Raw genomic sequence first — 26,854 nt, forward strand, 5'->3', positions numbered from 1 at the left:
GATTCTACAACAGTTGATGTTACTACTGATGAAGGTATAAGAACACACGCCTCAACCACTTTGTTTGACTCAACAACAAGTGAAGGTATAACAACACAAGAAAGTTCTACAACAGTTGACGTTACTACTGATGAAGGTATAACAACACATGCTTCAGCCACTTTGTTTGACTCAACAACAGGTGTGGGTATAACGACACAGGAAGATTCTACAACAGTTGACGTTACTACTGATGAAGGTATAACAACACAAGCCTCAACCACATTGTTTGACTCAACAACAGGTGAGGGTATAACAACACAGCAAGATTCTACAACAGTTGACGTTAATACTGATGAAGGTATAACAACACAAGCCTCAACCTCATTGTTTGACTCAACAACAGGTGAGGGTATAACAACAAAGCAAGATTCTACAACAGTTGACGTTACTACTGATGAAGTTATAACAACACACGCCTCAACCACATTGTTTGACTCAACAACAGGTGTGGCTATAACAACACACGAAGATTCTACAACAGTTGACGTTACTACTGATGAAGGTATAACAACACACGCCTCAACCACATTGTTTGACTCAACAACAGTTGAGGGTATAACAACACAAGAAAATTCTACAACAGTTGACGTTACTACTGATGAAGGTATAACAACACAAGCTTCAACCACATTGTTTGACTCAACAACAGGTTTGGATGTAACAACACAGCAAGATTCTACAACAGTTGACGTTACTACTGATGAAGGTATAACAGCACAAGCTTCAACCACATTGTTTGACTCAACAACAGGTTTGGATGTAACAACACAGCAATATTCTACAACAGTTGACGTTACTACTGGTGAAGGTATAACAGCACAAGCTTCAACCACATTGTTTGACTCAACAACAGGTTTGGATGTAGCAACACAGCAAGATTCTACAACAGTTGACGTTACTACTGATGAAGGTATAACAACACAAGCTTCAACCACATTGTTTGACTCAACAACAGGTTTGGATGTAGCAACACAGCAAGATTCTACAACAGTTGACGTTACTACTGATGAAGGTATAACAGCACAAGCTTCAACCACATTGTTTGACTCAACAATAGGTTTGGATATAACAACACAGCAAGATTCTACAACAGTTGACGTTACTACTGATGGAGGTATAACAACGCAAAGCTCAACCACATTGTTTGACTTAACAACAGGTGTGGGTATAACAACACAGAAAGATTCTACAACAGTTGACGTTACTACTGATGAAGGTATAACAACAGAAGCCTTAACCACATTGTTTGACTCAACAACAGGTTTGGATGTAACAACACAGAAAGATTCTACAACAGTTGACGTTACTACTGATGAAGGTATAACAACACAAGCTTCAATCACTTTGCTTGATTCAACAACAGGTCCGGATACAACAACACAGCAAGAATCTACAACAGTTGATGTATCTACTGATGAAGGTATAACAGCACAACCTTCAACCACTTTTTTTGACTCAACAACAGGTGTGGGTATAACCACACAGGAGCATTCTACAACAGTTGATGTATCTACTGATGAAGGTATAACAGCACAACCTTCAACCACTTTGTTTGATTCAACAACAGGTGTGGTTTTAACCACACAGGGGGATACTACAACAGTTGACGTAACTACTGATGAAAGTATAACAACCACATTGTTTGACTCAACATCAGGTTTGGATATAACAACACAGGAAGGTTCTACAACAGTTGACATTACTACTGGTAAAGGTATAACAATCCAAACTTCAACCACTTTGTTTGACTCAACAACAGGTTTGGATAAAACAACACTTGCAGACCCTACATCAGTTGTACTTTCTACAACCATATTCGATTCAACAACGGGTGTTGATATGTCAACTGCAGATGTATCTACAATAGATGATTTAATTACTGGTACAACTGTCATTAATGATTTAACAACCATGTATTCTACAACTGTACCTGATTTAACCAGTATAGAAACGACATATGTCACCACGGCTGAATATACTCGTAAAGAGACCTTCTCAACATCTGAAATGTTATCTACCATCTTTACAACTATTCCAGGTAGGGTATTATTTTAATAGGATTATTTAATTGATAATTTAATCATTTTAAATCGAATTTAATTTTTATCTGGTGCTTACGTATATTTTATTTGAACACATTCTAGTGTAGTTAGTTTGTAATTTATGTAATTGTTACAGATGTAAAGTGCCCTACAGATCAGGTTTTGTGTGTTGGCAGTACTATTTGCATACCAAAATCCTATTTATGTGATTTACACACCGACTGTATTAACGGATATGATGAGACCGAAGAAGCTGGGTGTGGTAAGTAAATTTTGGTTTCTACTTGGACGCAACGTAATGACGTAAGTACAACGCAAGTGAGCTAATGGTAACCAAACGTTGTATTATTTTTGTAGCAAAATATTAGCTTGGTCGCTGTTCAGTAGGTATGTGTATTGTATGTAATAATAAATGTATTCAAATGTTTCTACACTCATTGAGGATAGGTGGACGTTCTTCTAGTACTCTTTCACTAACACTGGTGTCCCTCAGGGATGTGTTCTTTCTCCTGTTCTTTTCTGTCTGAACACAAATGACTTTAACATTGAAAGTACTAACGTTAGTATAGTTAAATATGCAGATGATTCTGTTGGTACGGGTATAATTCAGTATAACTGTGAATATGAGTATAGAAATACACTACACAAGTAGTTTGAGTCGTGGTGTAAGAAAAATTGTTAATGTTGTTAATAAATCAGGTAGAATTCGTGCTTTAATGTGCAGTACCACTCGATGTAGGAAATCATTTGTCCACAATTCTATACATGTTTCCAACTGAACATTTCAAAGTTTTTTTATTCCTTTTGTAAATATAACTGTTTACTTATATATTTTTAATGTATTGTATTTATATTTTTAATGTTTTATATATTGTATGTGTTTTAAGCATCAAGGAAAAACAAATTTCATGTTCGCCTTGTTGTGTTCATGACAAAGGTTTATCTTATCTTATCTTACAAGTATGTTACAGTTCATTCCAGGAACAGATGTAGCCGTATTTATAAAATAAATGAAACAAAATTTACTATACATCCCTTTTAAAAATAAAAATGACATTCTTATTTTCAATGTTTTAACATTTGTAATAACACTCCTCTAACTTTAATTAAAATTCCTTATTTCTACCTTTAGTTTGCAAAAGTGATGACTACCAATGTAGCAATGGAGAATGTGTACCATATGATTATTTATGTGATGATTATAAAGATTGTGTCAATAACGAAGATGAAGAACTTGACATCTGTTATGGTTTGTAAACAATGTGTAATAATGAAAATGATGTAATAAACAAAGTAATATAATATTAAAATGCAAACATTGGGTATAATATAATATGTATAATAATATATATAATAATATTATATTGATTGTAGTTTCTGAATATAGGTCAAAACCAATCATCAAATTGTGAAAATATCTTTTCTGTATTATTATATCAGTTTTATTTTGAATTAACTTATTTGAGAATTTTGTTCAATTTTCAAATTTCAGAGACTTGTTCCTTTCCCAATAATGATCCTAATGGATATTTTGTACCGTTCAAGTTTAAATATAAACCAGATGAGACCATAACTTACATGTGTCTACAAGGGTATACATTAGTTGGTCATAGGACTAGTATTTGCAACAACACAAAATGGTCAAATGAATCTCCACAATGTCATAGTAAGTATTTAGATTACATAACGAAATGCACAGAGCATAACAAGTGACATTATGTGTCAATATGGCAAGCTTCAGCTGTCTGAAGTATTCGAAATAGAGTATTAGTATACAATTTTTTATTATATTATGTATTTTATTGTAATGAATTACACTTTTATATTGATATAATAATACTTGAGGCTTGCCATATTTTAATGTGGTTAATAGTTGGATGACGTGGACCAATATATTATTATTATTCACATCCATACATTTCAATTTAAACAGAGGTTTGCAATAGTTTAACTGCACCAAGCAATGGTCAAGTTGTCCCTAATGGTTCAGTAGACCACGGAGAAACTGTTTCGTTTATGTGCAATAATGGATACAATTTAGTTGGTAGAGAAACGCTAATGTGTGATGATGGAAAATACAATGAAGTCATCCCTACATGCGTTGGTAAATATTTCTCCTTTTATTTATACATTGCAAATAATTAATTACTTCGTCTAAAACATATTTTGATACTGTTTGATACTAACAATTTCTAGCCCTAAAATTAATCAGTGTAACCAAATATATCTTTTTAAAGAATACACGATGTGATATACTATTTAAATGACCATCGTATTAGTTTTAGTTTTAGGCTACTGACAGTTGCATATGTCTACTGTGTGAGTAGGCCTATAAAGAATAATATTGCTTGGGCTAGCCTTATTAATAGATAGTAGAGGGGAGCCAAGAATTAGCATGACCGTTAACTGTACTAATAACACCAAGAAAAGTCATTGGAACGTTCATTTTTGTTACTGCCAATAAAACATCCCAGATTACTAATTTTGGTTTAGAACATACAGTATATCTGCAATCCCGCTCCACCTTGTTTCGGATGGGGAAGTTGACACAAAACGTTAAACTTTTTTTCCTTTATAGAAATTAACGACTGTGAATCGGAACCGTGTTTAAATGGCGGTACATGTTTAGATGGTGTATCACAATATACCTGTACTTGCCCTGAACAGTGGAAAGATGCAAACTGCACCACAGGTATAAAATAGTGACTTAACTTGAAATGTATATAGTCCAAATGTTTAATTCTCAACATGTTGCACTCACATTTTCAGTAGTTTAACATTAAATACATCATCATAATTATAACATTCTCTGTCTCACAATTTAGCCCATTGAACATGTGGATTTCTACACCATGAGACAATATGATGTTTTATTATTTGTGTAACTACATGTGCTATGGAATGAACCCTATATATTTATAATACTTACTCAACAGATGTTGATGAATGTACTGAAGCGAAATACGAATGCGATGTGCATGCATCCTGTAATAATACAATTGGAAGTTACAACTGTACATGCAACGATGGTTATACAGGCGACGGAATAACGTGTTACGGTAAATATTATGACAGGAGACAGGTGTAGTACACCCATAAACATGATAATACCAGTTTTATTTTATATATACAATCCAGGAAAACACTAATCTTGATAGAATTCTAATTTTTAGAACAAACCTTTTTTGACTACAACCAAGAAACAAGCTCAAGTTTACGAGAAAATCATGATTCAACAAATGGCACGGAACTGATTTCACTCACATTTAAACCATCGTGTGGATTCCCATATGGAAATAAATTTTACAAAGAATTGTATGTAAGTATGTGTTAAGTAAAGTCATGCTAAACGGTAACACAAATATATAACCTATGTTATGCCTTCATTCATTCATTCATTCATTCATCTAATTTAATTTATTGTCATTTGCATATAAAATATACATACACATTTTTGCTCTGAGATATACAAAAAGAGAAATAAATGAAAACTAACAATTACAAAGTGTCACATCACTCGTGTACGGTATATTGACAAGCATTCAGTTCCCGAATGGCAGCTGGATAAAAGCTGTTACGAAATCTATTTGTAGGTAAAGTCTACCGCTACGTAACACCTCAAATACATTATGCATGGGATGAGTAGAATCTTGCCATATAGAATGTGTTTTCTTAATTAATCGATTTTCAAAAACAAATTCAATAGAATAGTCCAATTTCAATTTCTTATGATATTAACACAAAACACAGAGCGGGTGGTTGAGCTGTAACCCGCTGAGGATAGATACATATTATACGTGGGACGAGCTACGCGTTTTCCGCTTACCGTTACCGCTCGTCTGTGTAAATTGGCCGTGATAACTTCCGTTTGATGTCAGAAATTCGTTATGTTTACTATTTATTATTGCCGTATGTAGTTAGGACCAATACCTGAATTATAAACATATTGTTTGTTTTGTGTGACATAGTTTACCGAGAATGGTGTCATCGCATTCATTGAAGAAAATGCAGAAAAATATGGATATCCGAATGCATACGACAATGGGTTTAATGGTGATAGTGCTCAAGCTATGCTCATTGCACCATTTTGGACCGACGTTGACCTAACTCAAGAGTATGGTGATGTCTATTATCAGGTAATGTACTCGTCATGCTAAAAACAAAATTGTTATTAAATATTACACAGTTTTGACAATGTATTATGTATTATGTTAATCTGGTCATAATGACATACAATCTAGTTTTACTTTTATAGGTCCACGACACATATGACTCTGTTATTATGGATGCTAACCAAAGAATTCAAAATAATCAGGATACCAGTAATTTACAGTTTAATGGAACTTGGATGTTGGTTGTTACTTGGTACCAAGTCCCTCAATATTTAGTAAATTACACTTATGAAAAGGTAATTCATTTATTGTTAAAATAAACAATTAATACATATACAAATATATATATATATATATATTATATTGTCTACGAGAAAAAGATAACCGGTTACAGTGCTTGATACCATTGGTAGAGCTAGATATGTATAACTAATAAAAATAAAACTTGGTTACTTCATGGTACTGTATTCACTACAAATTTGCTTCGTATGCTAGCAGGGCTAACACACTCATCAGGTCAAAAGTACAACTTTTCAATTTTATGCTTAATTTATGTTTATTTATTTTAGCCAAACACATTCCAAGCAGCTTTGATAACAGATGGAATATATGGATATATATTTTTCAATTTTGAGGAGCCAAAAATGTTATGGGATACATCTATTATAGTGAATAAAAACTTGATAATTGGATATAACCGCGGAGACGCGTTAGTGAATGTGCAGTCGGATTTCTTTCAATCTATGAATGACGCCTATAAACCAGATAGTATAAATGGAAACACAAATTTGAGAGGAAGGTGGATTTATCGAAGCGAGAGCAATACAGAAAATACAGTGAATCCATGTCTTAAGTGTGTAGAATGGTACACCAGGCAGCCAGAAAATGACGAATGGATTGGAGAGCTAGGCTCGTGTCCTTGTGGCTTTAGTCAGGGTAGTGGTGATCTGGCGTATTCACAAAGTAACAACAACACCGACTTGGATCCACAATTGGATGATGATATATTGGCTAATATAGAAAAATTATCTGGTAGGTGAAACACACCTGGTATATATACTTATGATATGGCAAACACAAATCAGCTGCTCATACGATGCAATTTCATGCAGTGTTATTATGCCTTTCTGTAATTTTTTCTTATTATCAACGTTAATATTGTTATTACCTTCTATAGGCTCCCCTTTCTGTTTGATTACTGCACTACCAAATAGTAATGGAGCGGGCATGCAATGCTGTTACAGGGACGATCATTCACTAATTGAAGGTTTTGGAACAACTCAATCCAGTAGCTTTGTACTCATGCATCAATTTCTAACAGGGAATGCATTTCTTTCTGATCAATATCAAAATTACATTGGTAAATGTTATGTTCTTAATGCTTATGTGATAAAATATTTATTATGATTGCTATGATTGATTGAACTTTATACAAAATTCTATTTTGCCTACAATACTTTAATTAGTACTTGAAATCCTATATTTCCTTTTTTTTTAAATGATAGATGACGATTTGTATCCACGTTACTACTGTTGTGGAGCATCTCAAGATGAACAATTATGTAATATGTATGCTGAAAAACGACCGGCTGGGAAATGTGAAGGATACATTCCTCCTAAAACCGGTAAGGATTGTTGTTATGTTCCAAAGGTTCTTTTTTAATAGGGGTTGCACTTTCTTGATTTACTTAATGATACCTCATTTTTTAGGATGGATGTTTGGTGATCCTCATCTTGAAACACTTGATGGATTAAACTTTACTTTCAATGGATTAGGAGAATACACACTTCTTGATGTGGATGATGGATTTATTGTTCTGCAAGGGAGAACTGAGAAGGTTGATGAAAGTCTAAATGCCACCATATTTACAGCATTTTCTGCACAGCAAGCAGAGTCTACAAAGGTATTACTATGATTTGGAAGATCATATTAAACATGATCAAATATTCAAATCACGCTCCGATAATGCCATTTTAACACTGTGTAACAAAATTCTAGCAAATATGTTTTTTTCTTCTTATAGTTTCAAATAGTGTTAAAAGGAAGTAGTGGCTTTGAAGTTATTCTCAATGAGACAGATTCAATTAATCGCACTGATATCATAACTGGTAAAAAATAATTATATTATTACATATCCTGTACCGTGTATTAGTTGTGAAATGATTGTATTAACTACCAATGGTGACTTGAACTATCTCCATAACTATTAACCAATTTCATGGCCGGAAAACATTATTAGGAAGATTGCATGAAAGTAATACTAACATTAATATGTAGGCTACTGATTAAAACTTTATTATACTGCTTTTAACAGGTCCTTACGTTCCACCAGAAGATCCTAATTTTTCTGTACAACTAAAAGTCGATGATAACAATAAAGAATACATTGTGGCACTATGGTCTTCTAAATTTGCAATATCGGTCTCCCCACTCTTCAACATGTTGGAAATTGTAGTTTCAACTCCTGACAGATTTATGAACAAAACAATAGGTTTACTGGGTAAGGTAGTAAGAAGTTTGTTGATTATAAATGTTTATTTGGAGTGTAGTAGAACAGAATGCATCAAGAACTTTCTCTCATAGTATAGATTCTCTTACAGATGTAAAAACGAAGCCATACTATCGATTTAGTTTGATTTAGGCTTGATCACATGATATATTATGTTCAAACAATGACAGGTTTGTTTTTGTTTATTCTGCATAGTTAAATATAAATTGTTATTTTTAAAAAATAGGAGTTTGGAATGGTAACACAGACGATGATTTCACATACAAGAATGGAGATATTTTGCCAAAAGATAGTAGTGAACAAGAAATATTCGATTATGGAGAAACTTGTAAGTTAAATAAAATTTTAAATGTTGATACTGATATCAGTTTCATGTTACTATTAAATATTAGGCCTAAACAAAGTTAAAATGTTTTTTTAGATAATAATTATTTTTTGTATAATACTATTTTTAGTTTAATATACACAAGGGGAAAGTAAAATGTTTTAGAATATAATTAATTATTGAATAATATTATTTTCAGGGAGAACAACACCAGAGACTTCTCTATTTTATTATACACAAGGGGAAAGTTGGAATACTTATAATAATGTTCAGTTTGTACCAGTTTTTCTCGACGACTTAATGTCTTCCATGGAAATTGGAATTCAAGCTAATTTTACTGATATATGTGGAGAGGACGTTAGTTGTCTGTATGATGGGTTAGTGACAGGGAACATGAACATTGCTATGAATACAAAGACTACCAATGATATAAACAAAGATACTGCGGATAAACTTGGTAAATGTGTGGGCTTTTTTTTCATTTACTGAAAAGTAGGAAACATCGTTTCTATGTATGCTATAAGATGATTTTATTTACATTTAGTAGTGTTGTATTATACATGAATCATTGTATTATGTGTCATTACAGAGAACTTTCCTCCGCGTATACTTAATGGACCACAGGAATTGAGGGTAGAGGTAAACCAATCAGTTCATTTGAATATCACAGCAATTGACCCAGAAGGGAGCATTGTATCCTATTCTTTGCTGACGTCTTCAGAAGAAGCGAACATTGACATAGACTGTAAGTACTATTAAAAAAATAGATTTTTTTGTGAATAATCCTTTGAAACTAATCTGAAAGTGAATGTGAAAAAGAAGCTGTAAGTCATATTGATTTAACCAGACAATTAATGTATTGAATCAATCTGAAAGCTGACTCTATCCTCTTTTATTTTTCTTGATCAGCTGGACTCTTTACCTGGACTCCATTCAGTAGTTCCGTGACGCAAATTACGTTCATCGCTACTGATGATAAATTTGCAACAGTAGCTCTTCAGCCAATCATTTATTTGTGTGAGTGCCACAATGGCGGGATATGCAACTATAACCAGCAAAGACCTGAATCTGATATAAATGTTGATAAGTTTGCTGTAAGTACGATATCGTTAATGTCCTTTCCGTCATAGTTTCAAAAGTCTCAAATTGTTGTCAAGAATTCGTTCTACAAGCATATTGTTTTCTTTGTAGCTTGTTGAATGTGTGTGTCCACCTGGGTATGTTGGATCTGATTGTGGGACGGTCTATGATGCATGTGCAGACAACTATTGCTACCCAGGCGTCACATGCGTTGACAGGCCTCCTCCTGCTATAGATGCTACATGCTCAGCTTGTCCTACGGGTTTTGATGGCACTGGAGTGAAGTGCTGGGGTATGTAAACATAGGTTTTATTTATATACATCCGAACAATACTATCTGCTTACAATGACGAAAACGAATGACTCTGTGTGAGAAGGCATTAGTTTCAGACTTTCTTCTCTGTGCCGTTTTGTTTTTTAGGCAAGATGAAACGCACATTGCTTCATCTGAATATGTGACATCCTTTAGTATTAAGTGTTTTCATATGTATTTCAGATGTTGATGAGTGTATGAATGCAGACAACAATTGTCAACAGGGTTGTCAGAATACAGCTCCTGGATATGAATGTTACTGCTTTGTCGGCTACAGACTACAACAACTTGAACAATCAAGTGAATGTGTCGGTAAGTTTTTTAAAAACCTGCTGTTTTGTCTATAAACCAATACATTCTTTACGTAAGAAGTGTTTTTTAGTGTTATTCTATAACAATTTAAATTACACAATGTCATAAACAGTATTGCATATCCAAAAATTACAATTATTATTTGTATTGCAGATATAAATGAATGTATAGGGTTGGCAATGAATAACTGTAGTAGCGATGCCGTATGTAACAACACACTTGGCTCATATAATTGCACATGCAATGATGGTTATACTGGAGATGGATATACTTGTATGGGTATGATTTTAAGCTTTTTTTCTAAATTTGATTGTGGATGTAAGCCTGTTTTCTCTCACAAGCTCACGTTTAACTTTGACACATAATATGCTAGTTGATTTCAGAGCTTGGATCAACTGAAATCACATAATTCTGGACACCGTTCTTAAATTGAAGATTGGAATTAAAGCGCTTTTTAATTTTAAATTGTTACTGACTAAATTACAGATATAAATGAATGTTTCATTACAAATGGCTGCCATGAATATGCTACTTGTGAAAATATAATTGGTTCTTACATGTGCGAATGCCGAACAGGATTTATAGGAGATGGATTCAACTGTATAGGTAACAAACAACCTTCATTATCATTATGGTATAATATTAATAAAAACAATAGGATTGCTAACATTTTTTTTGTATGACAAAGGTATAGGCCTAATTCTTGATTCTTGTAGGTTACTCATCTCAAGATTTGACTTCTGGGCCTGTAAAAAATAAATATATGTTGCTAGTTTATTTACAAAAGTTTCAATACATGGAAGATAAATTGAACAAGATTTACACATATAATATCCTACTATTGTCTTATTTAGATATCGATGAATGTTCTACTGCCACCAACTTATGTGATATGAATGCTGTATGTACTAACACAAATGGATCCTATAGTTGCGAATGCATTATTGGATTTACGGGTAATGGGGCGTATTGTGGTGACATAGATGAGTGCCAATTACCGAGATACAATTGCAACCGATTTGCCAACTGTAGGAACGTTGAAGGAGGATATATGTGTAGTTGCATCGAAGGTTATGAAGGGGATGGGAAAATATGTAACAGTAAGTACTTTATGGTAACAGTATAACATCCCGCAAACATGTTCACAATTTCCACAATGTGTGGAGTACAGTATGCCTATGGAGTGCAAACTCTGCCAAAATTCAAAGTGAAACAAATGTTTTTGCTTTGTATAGAAATAGACGTGTGCCTTACAAAAGTGTGTCCAGAAAATTCAAAATGTATTGAAGAAATCAACGATTGTAGATGTAACAGCGGATTCTACTATTTAGAAGGCATATGTGCTGGTAAGTTTAAAACTACTTTCGATAATTTATTCAAATTCTCGAACACAACAGATCATAGAATTTTTATCAATGTAAATGAATGACAAAAGTTAAAATCAGTGTAGGCCTATAGATTATATTTGTGCCGTAATTTTTCAACAATTATGTAACGTTTGCTACTACAGATTTTGACGAATGCGCCGATAACAGAAACCTTTGCAAACCAGGTTCCACGTGTATAAATTCACCTGGAACTTATGAATGCAAGTGTGATGCAGGCTATATACAAAACCAAGATGAATGTGATGGTAACAAATCTACTATTATATTATAAACATAACATTATATTATCAAACAAGATGTTATTGACATAGAAACTGATTTCTATAATAATAAGTAAAAGAAGAATGACTTTTTCTAATGTGTGATCAACGACAAATAAAAGACTCAAATGAGTGAAATTTAATAAAATATAAATTTAATAATTATGGATGTTATTCCTACAAAATGTTCATTTAAAATACTTTATCTTCTTGTTTTCAGATATTGATGAATGTCTGTTAGGTATTAATGAATGTACTCAGGTTTGCACAAATGATGTTCCACTGTATCACTGTTCGTGTGAAGAAGGCTTTGAGCTAGCACAAGATAGTGTCACATGCAATGGTGAGAACATTCACGATATGGATACAGAACAATAAAACCGTCTTTCCTTCTATTTATTAACATTTTTTTTTCCAGAATTTTGCTATTTATCTAATATTATTTTATGTTACGTTTATTCTTTAGCAACATCGCCATGTGATTCTAGCTGTGGAAATGGAACATGTTACAGTGAAAATGAAGTTCACCGGTGTATGTGTGATTTGGGTTTTGAACTAGTAGGAAACTCAACATGCGAAGGTAAATGCAAAGTGCATTAGTTATATTGCTTCAGCGACTGGGCATTTTTATCAAACAGATGACATAAATGTGTAATAATTTACACTAATAAAAATAATTGTTGGGTTTTCTTTTTGTAGATGTTGATGAATGTGTTGGCAATCATACCTGTGAAACGTTTTGTTCAAATACGATTGGTGGATATGATTGTAGCTGTTTGCCAGGCTATCAACTTGACTCTGATTTTAGAACGTGTAGTGGTGAGTATTATATTTTTAACTTCTTCAGCGTACACAATTTTAAACATATTACGTTGTAATACCTTCTTCACAACATCTATCAAAGATGTCAATGGATGATTTGATACCGACATTCTAGGTTAAAATTATTCATATTGTTGTTGTGTCTATTTATTCCAGATATTGACGAATGTTTAAATGAAAATAATTGCTCAGTGCTAGCAAATTGTAATAATACTGACAGTAGTTATAATTGTATATGTTCTGATGGGTACAATGGTACAGGATATGAATGCCACGGTAAGATAATACTCATATCTATTTTGATAAACATTCAATAGTTGAAAAACAACTTACTGTAGTCAACTTGTTTTTAATCTGTGTTATTTATGATACTTTGATTGTACTTCACCTTTAGATATTGATGAATGTGAAAGTTATTCCTGTCCTAACAACAGTTACTGTCAAAATACCGACGGTTCATTTTCATGTGATTGTGAAACAGGATTTATAAAGAATAATGATTTATGTACAGGTAAATATAATGTAGTCCTAATGTAAAGTAAAAAGTATCTTAATGTAAATACATTTTGCAAATCTAGATTGTGAACACCACTTAACATAAATCTGGCTCTGTCTTGTTTTGTTTGTTTTCATACAGATTTTGACGAGTGTACAGCGAGTGATCCATGCGACGAAAATGGTAATTGTGTCAACTTTATCGGAGGATTCAAATGCCAGTGTCAAACAGGGTACAATCCAGCTAACGAGAATGGCACAATATGCGAAGGTACGATGTTTGTAGAGTAACACACTGAACACCAAGATGTTAGTTACTGTATTGTTAGTAGGCACACCAGACTTACGTTACATGAAATCATAATAATTCGAATTTTTTCAGATATTGATGAATGTGCGGAACTTGAATGCCATTTGAACTCTACATGTGAGAACGTAATCGGTTCCTTCATGTGCAGCTGTAATAATGGCTTTTATGGTAACGGATTCATGTGTCAAAATTATGATGAATGCTCTGATCCTAATACGTGTGATGTCAATGCAGTGTGCCATGATACTATTGGTTCATTTGTCTGCAGTTGCAGTGACGGGTATGCTAAAAACACGAATGACACTTGCGTTGGTGAGTTTACCGTTTTGAACTTTATTGGTGGGTGTTCATTGGCGTTGGCAACAGCAATGCAGAACTGAAGTAACTGCTCTAAAGAATAGTAGAAAGAATTATCAAAATAAATATATAATTTGTCCATTTTCACAATTTTGCAGATATAAATGAATGTGATTTATCAACATCTGTCTGTGATAAAAATGCAGACTGTTTTAACGAAGAGGGTAGTTACTATTGCATGTGCAAACAAGGCTACGATGGTTCTGACTATAGCGGCGATGACCAGAGTGTCTGTGTTAGTAAGTAGCATTTTAATAGTGTATTTTAACCAATCTGATTTTTGGTGTTGCGGTAGGTAATTTTCTGACTTACATTTATGAAAATCGACACCAAGATAAAAATCGACACTAATCAATAAGTCAATGTTTGTTTTCAGATATAAATGAGTGTTACCACGGTCTTGATGATTGTGACCAAAATGAAGCAACTTGTGACGATACAGATGGTTCGTATGTGTGCGTTTGTAACCCTGGATTCGATGGTAATGGAACACACTGTGATGGTATGTGGATGATTACCATAATGACAACTGCTCTTTCTTTTAATGTTATGGAACATAAGTATGTTCCTATAATTGGACAGTGTAGCCTTTGGCACTTTCTTTTATTTTATAACTAATGCATTTATTTGTTTCAGATATTGACGAATGTGTTGAGAAACCATGTGACTCAAATAAATTTGAAAAGTGTGAGAACACTTTTGGTTCTTACGAGTGTATTTGCCAAACGAGTTACTACCGTGATAATACAAGTCTACCATGCTCAGGTTAGTGTAACAAAACTGTATTTATTATGGTAAAGGACACAGATCGTAGTAGAGCATTACTAATAAGAGATTGATATTGCCTAAGCATTTTTTAACGCTATTTAAGGAAATACTTATTTATTGTTCTCTTCTTACATTTTGTAGCTGCGATTACTCAAATGTTAATTGTTAATTTCACCGATGTAAAAGGCGTTAAAATCGGATCTAGTGAACAAGATATGGATATTGATCAGGGTCAAGTAAGCCTAGCTGAAGATGTAAGTTAAAAGTATTTTTTTATAATATACTATAATAATCATTTACCAGCTTTTTGAAAAGTACAATTATATAGCATTACGTGGGATAGATGTTTTCACTTCAAGAAGATGTTGATATTCTGTATATAATTATTTCTGAATGCTTCCGGATAACATGACAACATAATTATTTTACAGGTGTTTGCTCTTTTCAATCGAAGTTCAGAAAGACAAGACTTCTTGGGTGTACAGATTTTATCATTTCAAGTTTTGCAGTCTGTTGTTGATGTAACATTCAGAATTGATCTCATCTCCGATACTAACTTGACAATCGATGATACAACAATCTTGTTCCTTGATGGTCTGGTAGGCACGAATAGAGATCGTCTTCCACCGGACAGTTATGTAGTCCTTAGCAGTTTATACGTTAATGTACCAAGTACGCAATTGTATTTGTTCTTTCTAATTGATACCTATACTTTTATAGAGAGTGTGTATGGTTGTTCATTATACTAATGTTTCATCAAAATGACAGCAACTGCTGGCGGTTTCTACCTACATTAAATCACCCTATAGTGTCTAATACATAACAGTATTACGAATTATGTAATTTGATGATCATTCAGCCCTCAATTTATCATCCAATTTCCACAAAGGAACTTGTTGTCTGTGCTTATCAACATTTCAAAATATTAAATAATGATATTAATATTTTTTGTATATTTTCTCCAACTACATTTTATAACTTAAAAAATAAGGAAAGGAGCACAATTTTATTTAATTTTTTCAAATTTTTTTTTTCATTTAAAGTTATAAATCCATGTGAAGAGGATGCCGATGATTGTTTGCAAAGACACTTCCAGAAGTGTATATTCAACGGGATCGACAGAAATTACACATGCGCAGACTGTTTATCAGGATACACTGAATCTCAGGACAACAGCACATGTTTTGGTAATATTGCCATTATCAACATACTTTAGTATTTTTGTCTACGTATGTATATCTAAAAGTTACAGCATCAACCTGATCAACTCCTAGTAATGTCTGAAAATAAAGATGGAAAAGAAAATCCAACCATCTTTCTCAGTTAGTGTTTTTTTTGTTCATGTGCATGTTACACCTGTATTAATTCTTGAATTGTTGTTCTCGTAGATGTCAATGAATGTGAACTGTCTCCATGTGATGGAAACCATGAGGCAGGCTGTGTTAACCAAGATGGCAGTTATTACTGTACTTGTGATATTGGGTACACAAAACCAACAAATGATGGCAACTGCTCAGGTACTATTTTTTTTGTTTGTTTTTTTAGCCATAAGAAGTTCAATTAAAACTCTCAAAGTGTTCATGTGGTGGTTTAAGAATAATTATAGTGCTGCATATTCTAGAATCACACAAGCAGTTTCGTAAGAGTGTTGTCACATGATTTGCTACTCCTTTATATTGATACACGCAATGATTATTAAAGGATGTATCTATTGATTTATTTTAGATTAGACAAACTATAGTGTTGTATTTAATCATTGTATTAGTAATAAACATGTTATTCACAAATATTTAAATCTGGGAAAGAGGTGTAAGTTATAAAAATACCGACAATCCACTATAGACTCACATCCTAATTATTGTAACTCTTATTTTGCAGAATCAAAGACGTTTAGAGTTGAAGGAACTATTAACCGATTCAACACTGAAATACAACCAGAGTGGACAAATGATTTAAATAATACAGAATCAGCATTATATCAAAATTACTCATCAGTTTTGGCAGAGTTTGTAAGACGATTTTTCTTTTACATTATATACTTAACAATTATCTCAATTGTGATCTTAGCAACTGTAATGTTATCTATATCATTGTATGAAATCAAATTTTACATTTTGATTCGCAGATTACTGAAGCATTTGAGAATAATACTGAATACCTTGGAAATGACATAGTTGGTTTTCAGGAGGGTAGTATTATCGGCATATTCACTGTCTACTTCAATGTTGGTTCGTTAATCAACTATACATTGGTTCAACAAGAACTTCTGATGGCGACTGGTCTTATTGATTTTTCATCAGTCTCTGCAACATGTAAGTAAATTATTGTATTGTATATTTATTATTGGTAATGCAATACATAACAGAAATATCGAAAACAGAACACAATTTTCCAGATTAAATAATTAATTGTGTCTTAATAATGTATGTTACATCTTTATGTAAATCATTTATTAAATTATTCACAAATAAAACATTCATTGTTAATTTTTGAATTACATAATTTCATTTATTTGAAATACTTTTAAGTTTATATTTCTTTTATAAAACTGTTGATGTCTTGTTGTAGTGCTCGATATTTCATCTATTGGTAGTATGTGTGAGGATTATTGTGAAAATGATGCGACATGTACAGAAATAATGCTAAAACCAATGTGCATGTAAGTATAACAATTCCTAATTGCCTAATCTTAATTTCATAAAAACAATAGAATATTATGTACTATTAATATACGTTTTTCAATACATTTACATGCAAATAAATGTTAACTATAAATCATTATAAATTTTATCATAGATGTTCTGATGGCTTTGAGGGAGTTCGTTGCGAAACAGGTAAGATTTATTACAAAATATTTAAAAATACAAAACATCTACATTCGTCAGCATGGAGCTAGACAATTAGTGATGCTAGATTTTCTAGAATATATTTCTCACTCCAATTATGCTGTTCAAATAAGGAAATACAGGGTCACTGTAGCTTGGTGAATTGGTGTATTATTTCTTAACGTGTATTTAAATCCAAAGGAAAATTACTGAAAAAATAAAGTGAGTATTAGTGACTAGTGGAATGGAGATACAAAATAAAATAATAAAGGCTCAATAACGATAAAGTAACGATGTGGAGAGCTTTCGTGCAACACTATAGCCCATCATCAGTGAATGTATATAATGTATAGGCCTATATATATAATAATTATTATTTTCTATAGAATCTAAAGTACCATTGCCAGAGGATGCACCTGTACTTATCATTGTGCTTAGCATTTGCTGTTCTCTTCTTGTTGTCATTCTTTTCGGTCTGATAACGTATTACATCATTGTCCGTCGTCGTGGTCGTGCAAGTGGCCGCAAGAGATCGCCGCTCGGATTATCAGTGTATAGCCACCGTTACCACGATGACACATCATCAGTTGTTGCTAGTAGTACGAGTGAGGCTAGCAGTAGCATGCAAGATAGAAGTGAGACAGATTGGTCAGAGTATGCCAGCACAACGGTGGATGACAGAATGAAACATCTGGTTAATGTAATACGAAAGTCACCGTTCATTAATGTAAGTTTATTTATTATGTTATATTATTTAGCCGTATTCAGACTCACTTTGTTTTGTCATGACACAATACTGTAACATACTTGACTTTACTTTAGGAGCGAATGAGAGCTAATTTCCCAACTGAGTTTACAATGCCATCGGATCTTCATGGAGAATTTATGAGGCCATATGTTGCCACTGGACGTGAGGCTGAGCTGCTCGAGTCTGAGGTAATTATTTTATTTCATTTTCACGTTTTTGTTTTAACATTCATAATTCAGAAGGATGATTTTCTGTTGGTGTTGAGAATATTATTATTGCATATCCCATTGCAATTGCTTTTAAATAAATCACTGACATTATCACTGAATACTTGTTTTCAATCAGTCTTTTAAATTCAACAATTGTTTTTGTAGGAGGACACAACTTCTGTGATGGAACACGAGGTATACAGTAGAGCATTGCGATCAGTAACAGTACCACGGGCACATTTTGATCTAAAAAACAAGGGCCCTACCCGTCCTCACCTTAGTGACGATTACTTTTAATACGGTAAGTATTTTACAAATGTTAAGAATATAAACTCACACAACACTTTTTTACGATGTTGTATAACTTCATAACGTTGTTGATGATAATGTTGTTAACAGTGTATACAACAGTGATGAGGGATAATTAACATTCTGAGATGTGATGGTGAAAGAGATGGTAAGGTGACGATAATTATATGACAATAACAATAAGACATTGTGTAAGAGTAAGATTATTGTGGTAACACCTATCAAACGACTGAGGCATAATATGTTAATATTGACATGAGTAATTGAGGACAATTTCATAATATTTTGCTACAAAATAGTTATCAATTATTTATCAACCTTTTTCTTTAATTTTACAGACATTTAATGGAATCTTCTCTCTCATGGAAAGCTGCTGTTATTAACCCGTTTTGACATAAAAATAGAATCAATGAATAAAAATGTATTTAGAAAATATATTATTTAAATTTGACCTTAAACCCCCTTATTTAGTCTATGCGCTTCCTGGATTATCATGTTTTATTAGTCATCTGTGTTGTGTGATGATCTGGTTTTTAAAAGAGAGTTATCATCTATAACTATTAATATATTTCCATTGCAGCTTGTAATACATTAAAATGTACTTGCCTAAACTGTGTGCGAATTACTTTAGATAATCAAGAACAAGCGCTCCCATAGATGATTCTGTAAATAAACATCAGCAGTACTTTATAGTATAGTCAAGTCAATTAAACATTGAATAATGTTTTTTAGATAGGCCTAGTTTAGTTTCTGTATATACTCACTTGTAGATTTGTTAATAGATTTGGAGAATATTATATTTATTAAAATGTACTGTATCATGTTATGTTTATAAATATTGAATTAACAAATATATTCTATCTATAATGGAAAAATACTCTATACTTATATTTTTATTATTGAGCTATGCAATATAAATTTTAATTGAAATAGTAGGGATTTTGTAGTATCTCTATGGTAGTAGTTATCAGTATTATTATATATTAGCACAATATGCCCTTTCGCACCAAAAGTATATAATTAGTTTTAGGGAATTCTAAGTTGTAATAGTAGATTTAATATTAGATCAGGGACACGGTAAAAATTCTTTTATAAGTAACAACGCACTTATCGCAAATGATGATAAATGCAAAAATTGTTTTACATTCCATCTAGTCAAAATATCACGTGTATAGGCATAACTACGGTAAATAGGCAATGTAACCAATCATCCATTTCTTGGTTTCAGATTTCGAAATATCAAAATATTGATTCATTTATACTATTGTTAAAATTAAAAATAAGAAAAATACATAAACATTTCAGATATATCTTTCATTTTCTATATTTATTGAATAACTTTTTATAATTGTTTTTATATATTCACTAGTAGCCATAAGGCATTACATTGTAACTGTAGAAATAATCAAATAAATAGACATTTTATATATTATTACAAGTAGGCCTATTCTTTGTCGGTTAAAAAATGATGTTGGTCAGTTAGTGCCATATTTAACAGTCCTAATTACACTCAACTGTCTTTCGAATAACTTTCTATTGTTTATGCTGGACATCACCTTTTAAGAACTTCTCATTATTTTTAATTAAAAGTCGCACACCTTCCAAATGTATGTTAATGAGTTCACACTAAACATTATTATCACACGCCCTCTATTATAAAATGGAAACATGTCGGGCATGGCATTGGCAGCAGAGACAACTAGCTGTCAATACCGCACTCAAACTATACATACTATTGACGACAATCAAGCTAAGTACATCATCCCGCCTATGTGTACGCCTATATTACAACGTGTTTCTACTGTTACCATCTATTTTTAAAAGTACTCGGATGACTAAGAAAATATAAAGAGCTTTCCAACAGAAGACGTGAAGTGTACTTATAGAGATGACAGACACCGGTAAGATCATTATTAGCACCTGGTTTTTAATTAGAAGTTTTAGTTTTATGATAGTTCATATTTTAAAATTTGTTAAAAGCTATGTTTAGACCCTTAGCAATGTTTATAATCTTCTGTACCTATTTTTTCTGTATATAGGGCGCAACGAATGATAGTTCATTTTAAATAAAACAAAATCGTTACTGATTATTATATATTATTATTATTATTTATATTAAATAAAAAATATACATTTTTAATGCCAATAATTTAATATTAATACGATTAAAAAGCTATATGGAAGATGTTTCTGCTTGTGAATTAGGACAGTTCAGGCCTACATACGTAACATAACTTTATTAATTCTCTTCATTTAATTATTTAATTTACGAAAAACAAACAATGAATGCATAGTTTTTCGTGAGCTTTTGAATATATCGTCACCCATCAACGTATAGCACTTATTACAAACAAAATTGCTATTATAGTAAATTGTCACCATAAATGTAAATTCGTATTTTACTTGCTTATTCTAATTGTAAAATATGTTTTTGAAGATGTTTTAACAACCCGAAATCCAAACAAGTTCAGTTGGAACGTTATTTTTAATAAAAATATGTGTATGTTAAGAAAAGGTCTACAGTTATACATTGTTTAATTGTAAGGACTATATATTATACTTTTTATCTGTCAATTGTTAAATAATACAATTGATGGCAATTAAATTAGTACCCGTTAATTTATATAAAGCAAAGCATACTATTCATTTTAATAATCGTGCTTTTCTTAAGATTTTCTTATAATGAAAAACGTTTAAGCTAATTAATTGGTAAACTACCCGTGCTTGTGAATAAAGACATTGGGTTGAATGAAATGATTACTAATTACAGACACGTCCATGTCAGCTTGTGAATTTAATTCTTCAGAATAATTAATATAAGAACGGAACCAAGATTTGTCGATGAGGATTTGATGAATTTTTAACAGTTAAAATACGAAATCATTTGAACTTGAGTGCGTTGTTCAAATTTATCGGAATAATTAAACTTTTTTCCACATTAATAAGAATTAATATAGCAACAGTTAAGTACGATGCTTAATAACACGACATTAAAATACTACATACTTTCAACAATTCAAATACGGGGTGAAGGGATTGGTACTCCATAGACGAAATATAAAACAAATGCAATCACTAAAATAGTAGCCTTTCGGTAATAATATTGTTCGTATCATGAATAAATTAAAAAGTATTGACAATTATTGCAAAATCCCAAAACAAAATTGTCAATAAGTATAATGTTACATTCATTGTAATTGTCATTACAATTGATATAATTATTACTTATTAGTAGATTATTATTAGCAATTAGCATGAATTGAAATATTCACCCTAATTGCTGCTATAATTGGATGAATAATATTCTCATTAGTTTACTAATATTATTACGGATTTGTATAATTCCAAGGAACATACATATCTAGATATTTAGTACGGTACCGTAATAGTTATACAGTATAAGCCTAATTAATTAGGAAAATAACGAGCGACTTCGTAAATTTATATGAAGGTACGAAAACATGTACCACGGTCATCATCGATTAAGTAATTTTTTTTGTTTTTGCGTTATATAATTAAGAAAACAACAAATATGGTGTATTTTATACTTTTATAAATTAAATATGCAGACGAAATGGGTAGGGTGCACATTTTAATTCTTCAACTTAGTATAAAGCTATGTCTATACTCTCAATTGGGTTTGCAAAAAAAGTATGATGTGCCCAAATATAGTAGTGATGTGACATCATCGTGTCCATATATGGGCACATCACATTTGAATCTGATAGTGTGTATGAAGGTACGAAAACATGTACTAAGATCATTTCTTTAAACAATTAAACTAATATTTTGAAAGAAGTCAAATCTAGATCGCTTGAAAGAATTGGAAGAAAAATAGTTTTATAAAATGATGGTTTTTACATATAAGACAGTGACCAACAGACAAACAGCCGCACACAAAAACATCTCATAATACCATTGTCATAGTGTATTGCCTTCGTGAATCATTTACGTTGTAGCACTCACAAATAAAATAACATTTTCCATGGCCAGTTAAAAATATATTAATTTTTAACCATTCTAAGGATAAATCACACAAAAATACGCGGTAATAGCTTGATGAATTATTAGTGAGACAATAACAACAGATTAAAATGACAGAATGATATAATCTACGTCAAGGGTTTTCAAATAATATAGTGACGTGCTAATCCTGATCTAATTGACAGTTTCAAGCAAACTCATATCAGATTGCTCCGTCAACAAAATAGCAATGTTTACATCATTGTTAAAGCTAGTTGTGTCTCAACACGTGTCTTTCCATTAAAAATTGATTTCCATTCGCTTTGTGATCCTTGTGCACATGAAAATGTGTGAAAGAAAACAATATAAACGTATTCAATTCATAAATGTTCAATGATATCACGTTCAATGATATATATCGTGAAACCGAAGTGGTACGCAGTGAAATCAGGGAGGTATAACATTTTTATACTGATGCAACTCACATCAACACAAAATTTAATAGACTTACTTTTAAAAGAGTGTGGGTATCACTTCCTATTATCTGTATAATAAATAAAAGAATGATTCGTGTTTCCATTTTCGGAAGCAAAGCCATAATACAAATTCAACAGATACACGTGAACTGTCGCCAACGGACCTTGCTCAGATGTCTTTCAATTGGCGTCAAATTATTTCTAGATACTTAAGTAATATATTTATGTTTAATTGAGAATGCTTCGATTACAAATAATGAATAGATGGAAAACCCCGCTGTGGACAGACTACGATAGGCCTATGCCTACTTGTGTTAATACAGTTATATTCATTATTTACGGCATTGGTTGATATTTGTATTGGTATACAAATTATAAGATGCCAAATGTAGCCTAACCCAATAGGTCAATCAGGGAGTACTACTTTCAAAATAATTAATTTGTGTAAATAAGTGTGTAATTCTATAGATACCATACATTGTAAGAAGCTTTGATTATTGTGTGCGGGTATTTTTTAGCATCGACATTCATTAGACAAGGTAGACAACGATCGGAAAACACCCTATTTGGGGCAAATCGTTGAACATAAATTAGTTTTAATTGTCAATAAATAAGTATCTAACTCAACCTAATTAGTAACAGTAACAAGGTTACATTAGGTGGTTAAAATCAGTGCCGAACGTATGAACATACACATAATTTCAGCGTAAAAAAAACTGGCGATTTCAAAATGACGTTTGTATTTTTTGTAATTATTAATGAATACAAATTAACGTTGAGAAGCAACAGTCAGTAAAAAAGTTTATTTGTATAATTATGTGTTTAAACAGTACCCACACTCACAGTAAGACATTTGCGCTTTAAATGGCGACAAAAAATGGTTTATGTATTTATTGTTAAAGGTTTTAAGTTTATCCCCCAAGGGCCCATCAATTTACCTACTTGTGTGAGACTGAGGGATTGGAATGTTCCATTCATCGCCAAGCAATACGTTAGTAGGCCTATAATAATATAATATTAAATCTATCAAAATAGTATGTTTTTAAGAAAATCGGCTTGTCTTCAACATTATGATGCTGTACTCGAGCTGTTTAACCAATTTTCAGCTATTAAAAACTATTATTAGTAAATTATCGTAGAAGGAGTCGTAAATGCGAAGCATCCTCGTATTATTGTGTGCGGTTATTTTTTAGCATCGACATCCATTAGACAGTTTGGGGCAAATCGTTAAACCTAAATTCGTTTTAATCGTCAATAAATAATTATCTAACTCAATTAATTAATAAGCAGGGTTACATTAGGTGGTTAAAATGAGTGCCGAACGTATGAACCAACTTTATATACCATCCAGTAAAAGGTAACGCGCGATTTACTAAATTTTGCCCTTACGTACAATTATATATAGATGGTCCTATGAATTCAACCATGGAGGAAAAATAATTTATTCAATTTATTTTTTCCTCCATGATTCAACCACTTAAAACCAATTGACTCAAAAGCAGTAACGATAATAACACTGTATATGTATCAAGCTTTCACAATCATATCAAATTAAAACAATGTTGAAATCGAAACACATTAAAGATATAATTACCATGTAATAATATTAACATACTTTCTATTCTTTCTTTAATTAGACCCACTCCTTCATTGTGTAGTACATAATATACACTGTCACTATGAGGCCTATTACGCGCAAATACACACTTTTGGATAAAAAAAATATATATCTACAATGTGTAAATACATGTTTAAATAATTATGCAATTATTCCGAAGGCTTTATAACATTTAGCATTGATCCAATGTCAATTGTATAGAAAGGTATTTAAATTCACATGTACAGTACTGTAATTATAACAGTATGATTTAACGATATCTAATTCAACTAAAATGTATTTTACAGCCTGAGAGAAAATATACAAAATAAGTTATACTATTGATTAAACTATCGCTAAATGTTTGTATTATTGATTCAATTATCAGCACTATCATTACATCTCAAAACCTTGATTGAGAGTTTGACATGTTTATTTTTCGCTCATACATTCTGAATTTCGATTAATCTTAAGAAATTTGCTAAATATGTATCTTAGGGGAGGGGATGGTGTCCTTGGGAGGTAGGCCCTCCAACGTCAAAACCACGTGAAAATGGTATCTTTCGTATTTTAAATATGCAAATATACACGTCAATAAAGAACGATGCATATAGGAATGGTGGTGGTAAATCTGTCTTGATAAACTTCATTAATATTAAACGTTTTAACATTCTTACTGTATTTGACTAATTAATTTATCGGTTATTTTTATTTTAAATATTTCTTAATTGTTATATGTCAGCTCTGCTTCTATTTTGATGCAAACTATGTAAATTATTCATGTTTTATCTCTTTTTTTATTTTTGTCTGTAACATTTTTTTGGGAGATTGTCACCAACCTTCTGTACTCACAGATTCGTGCATATTTGACCAGCAAAACAGCTGTGTTTGCTAGAATCTAAAAATTGATTTTTCTTTCGGCGTTTTAAATTGTTGACATAAAAATAAAATTTCTAATAATTACAGAAGTTAATGGTCAGTTAATTTAATATTACAAAAGAATTGGCTAATTGAGCATGTTTTTAGAATATTTACTCATTTCCGCAACATTTCCGGTCTTTGAAACCACATGCAAAATTATTGTAAACAAAACAATAATTGTAGGCAAAGCTTTAGGCAGGTGTACATTAAAATGTCCAGTTTTTCATCTCGTCATAATTATCATTTTTTGTGAAATACAATAAGACTAACAACGTGTAAGCGCTAGAAAGTAAAATGAGATTTGAACTAGGAATACCGTTACACAATCTCAAAAGAACAATTAATAGAGATGAACTATCACACACATTCCATCACCAAACACCAGCAAATGACAACCTAGAAACTATAGCAATAAAACGAGAGTCGAACTCGGAACGTTTGACAGAAACACGAGCAAAACATGCGGAAATACGTTGGCGTCGTTAAGCTTGATTCCCACACAGTATACTAGGACGCAACGCAAGAACTTAAACCGCAACGCGAGCGAATATTGACCAAATTAAAAGCGATGGATTATTCCAACTTTCGCTTGTGATTGGTCAATTCGCTTGCGTTACGGCTTACGTCCTTGCGCGTCCTAGTGGGAACAAGGCTTAAGAAAGGACCACAC

General features: G+C 32.1%; 1 protein-coding gene across 1 annotated transcript; it reads left to right on the forward strand.

Annotated features, from left to right (window-relative positions):
* Window positions 1-3,715: 3,715 nt before the first annotated feature.
* LOC144852092 (uncharacterized) lies at window positions 3,716-20,595 on the forward strand. Its single transcript, XM_078709802.1, has 46 exons — window positions 3,716-3,750; window positions 4,018-4,188; window positions 4,663-4,776; window positions 5,021-5,143; window positions 5,258-5,403; window positions 6,053-6,220; window positions 6,340-6,492; window positions 6,766-7,228; window positions 7,374-7,556; window positions 7,702-7,821; window positions 7,907-8,100; window positions 8,221-8,305; window positions 8,512-8,697; window positions 8,933-9,034; window positions 9,231-9,488; window positions 9,621-9,776; window positions 9,941-10,125; window positions 10,223-10,403; window positions 10,608-10,736; window positions 10,890-11,015; window positions 11,223-11,342; window positions 11,591-11,836; window positions 11,972-12,082; window positions 12,247-12,369; window positions 12,605-12,727; window positions 12,851-12,964; window positions 13,084-13,203; window positions 13,363-13,482; window positions 13,601-13,717; window positions 13,844-13,972; window positions 14,084-14,323; window positions 14,467-14,607; window positions 14,745-14,870; window positions 15,005-15,133; window positions 15,278-15,390; window positions 15,568-15,808; window positions 16,180-16,323; window positions 16,525-16,653; window positions 17,015-17,145; window positions 17,262-17,448; window positions 17,705-17,795; window positions 17,933-17,970; window positions 18,348-18,688; window positions 18,784-18,897; window positions 19,084-19,219; window positions 19,566-20,595. Exons 2-45 carry the CDS (start codon window positions 4,101-4,103, stop codon window positions 19,213-19,215), a joined length of 6,780 nt encoding a protein of 2,259 aa, XP_078565928.1. The 5' UTR covers window positions 3,716-3,750; window positions 4,018-4,100; the 3' UTR covers window positions 19,216-19,219; window positions 19,566-20,595.
* Window positions 20,596-26,854: the final 6,259 nt, after the last annotated feature.

Source organism: Antedon bifida, chromosome 1 (genome assembly GCF_963402885.1).
Source record: "Antedon bifida chromosome 1, ecAntBifi1.1, whole genome shotgun sequence".
Taxonomy (NCBI): Eukaryota; Metazoa; Echinodermata; class Crinoidea; order Comatulida; family Antedonidae; genus Antedon; species Antedon bifida.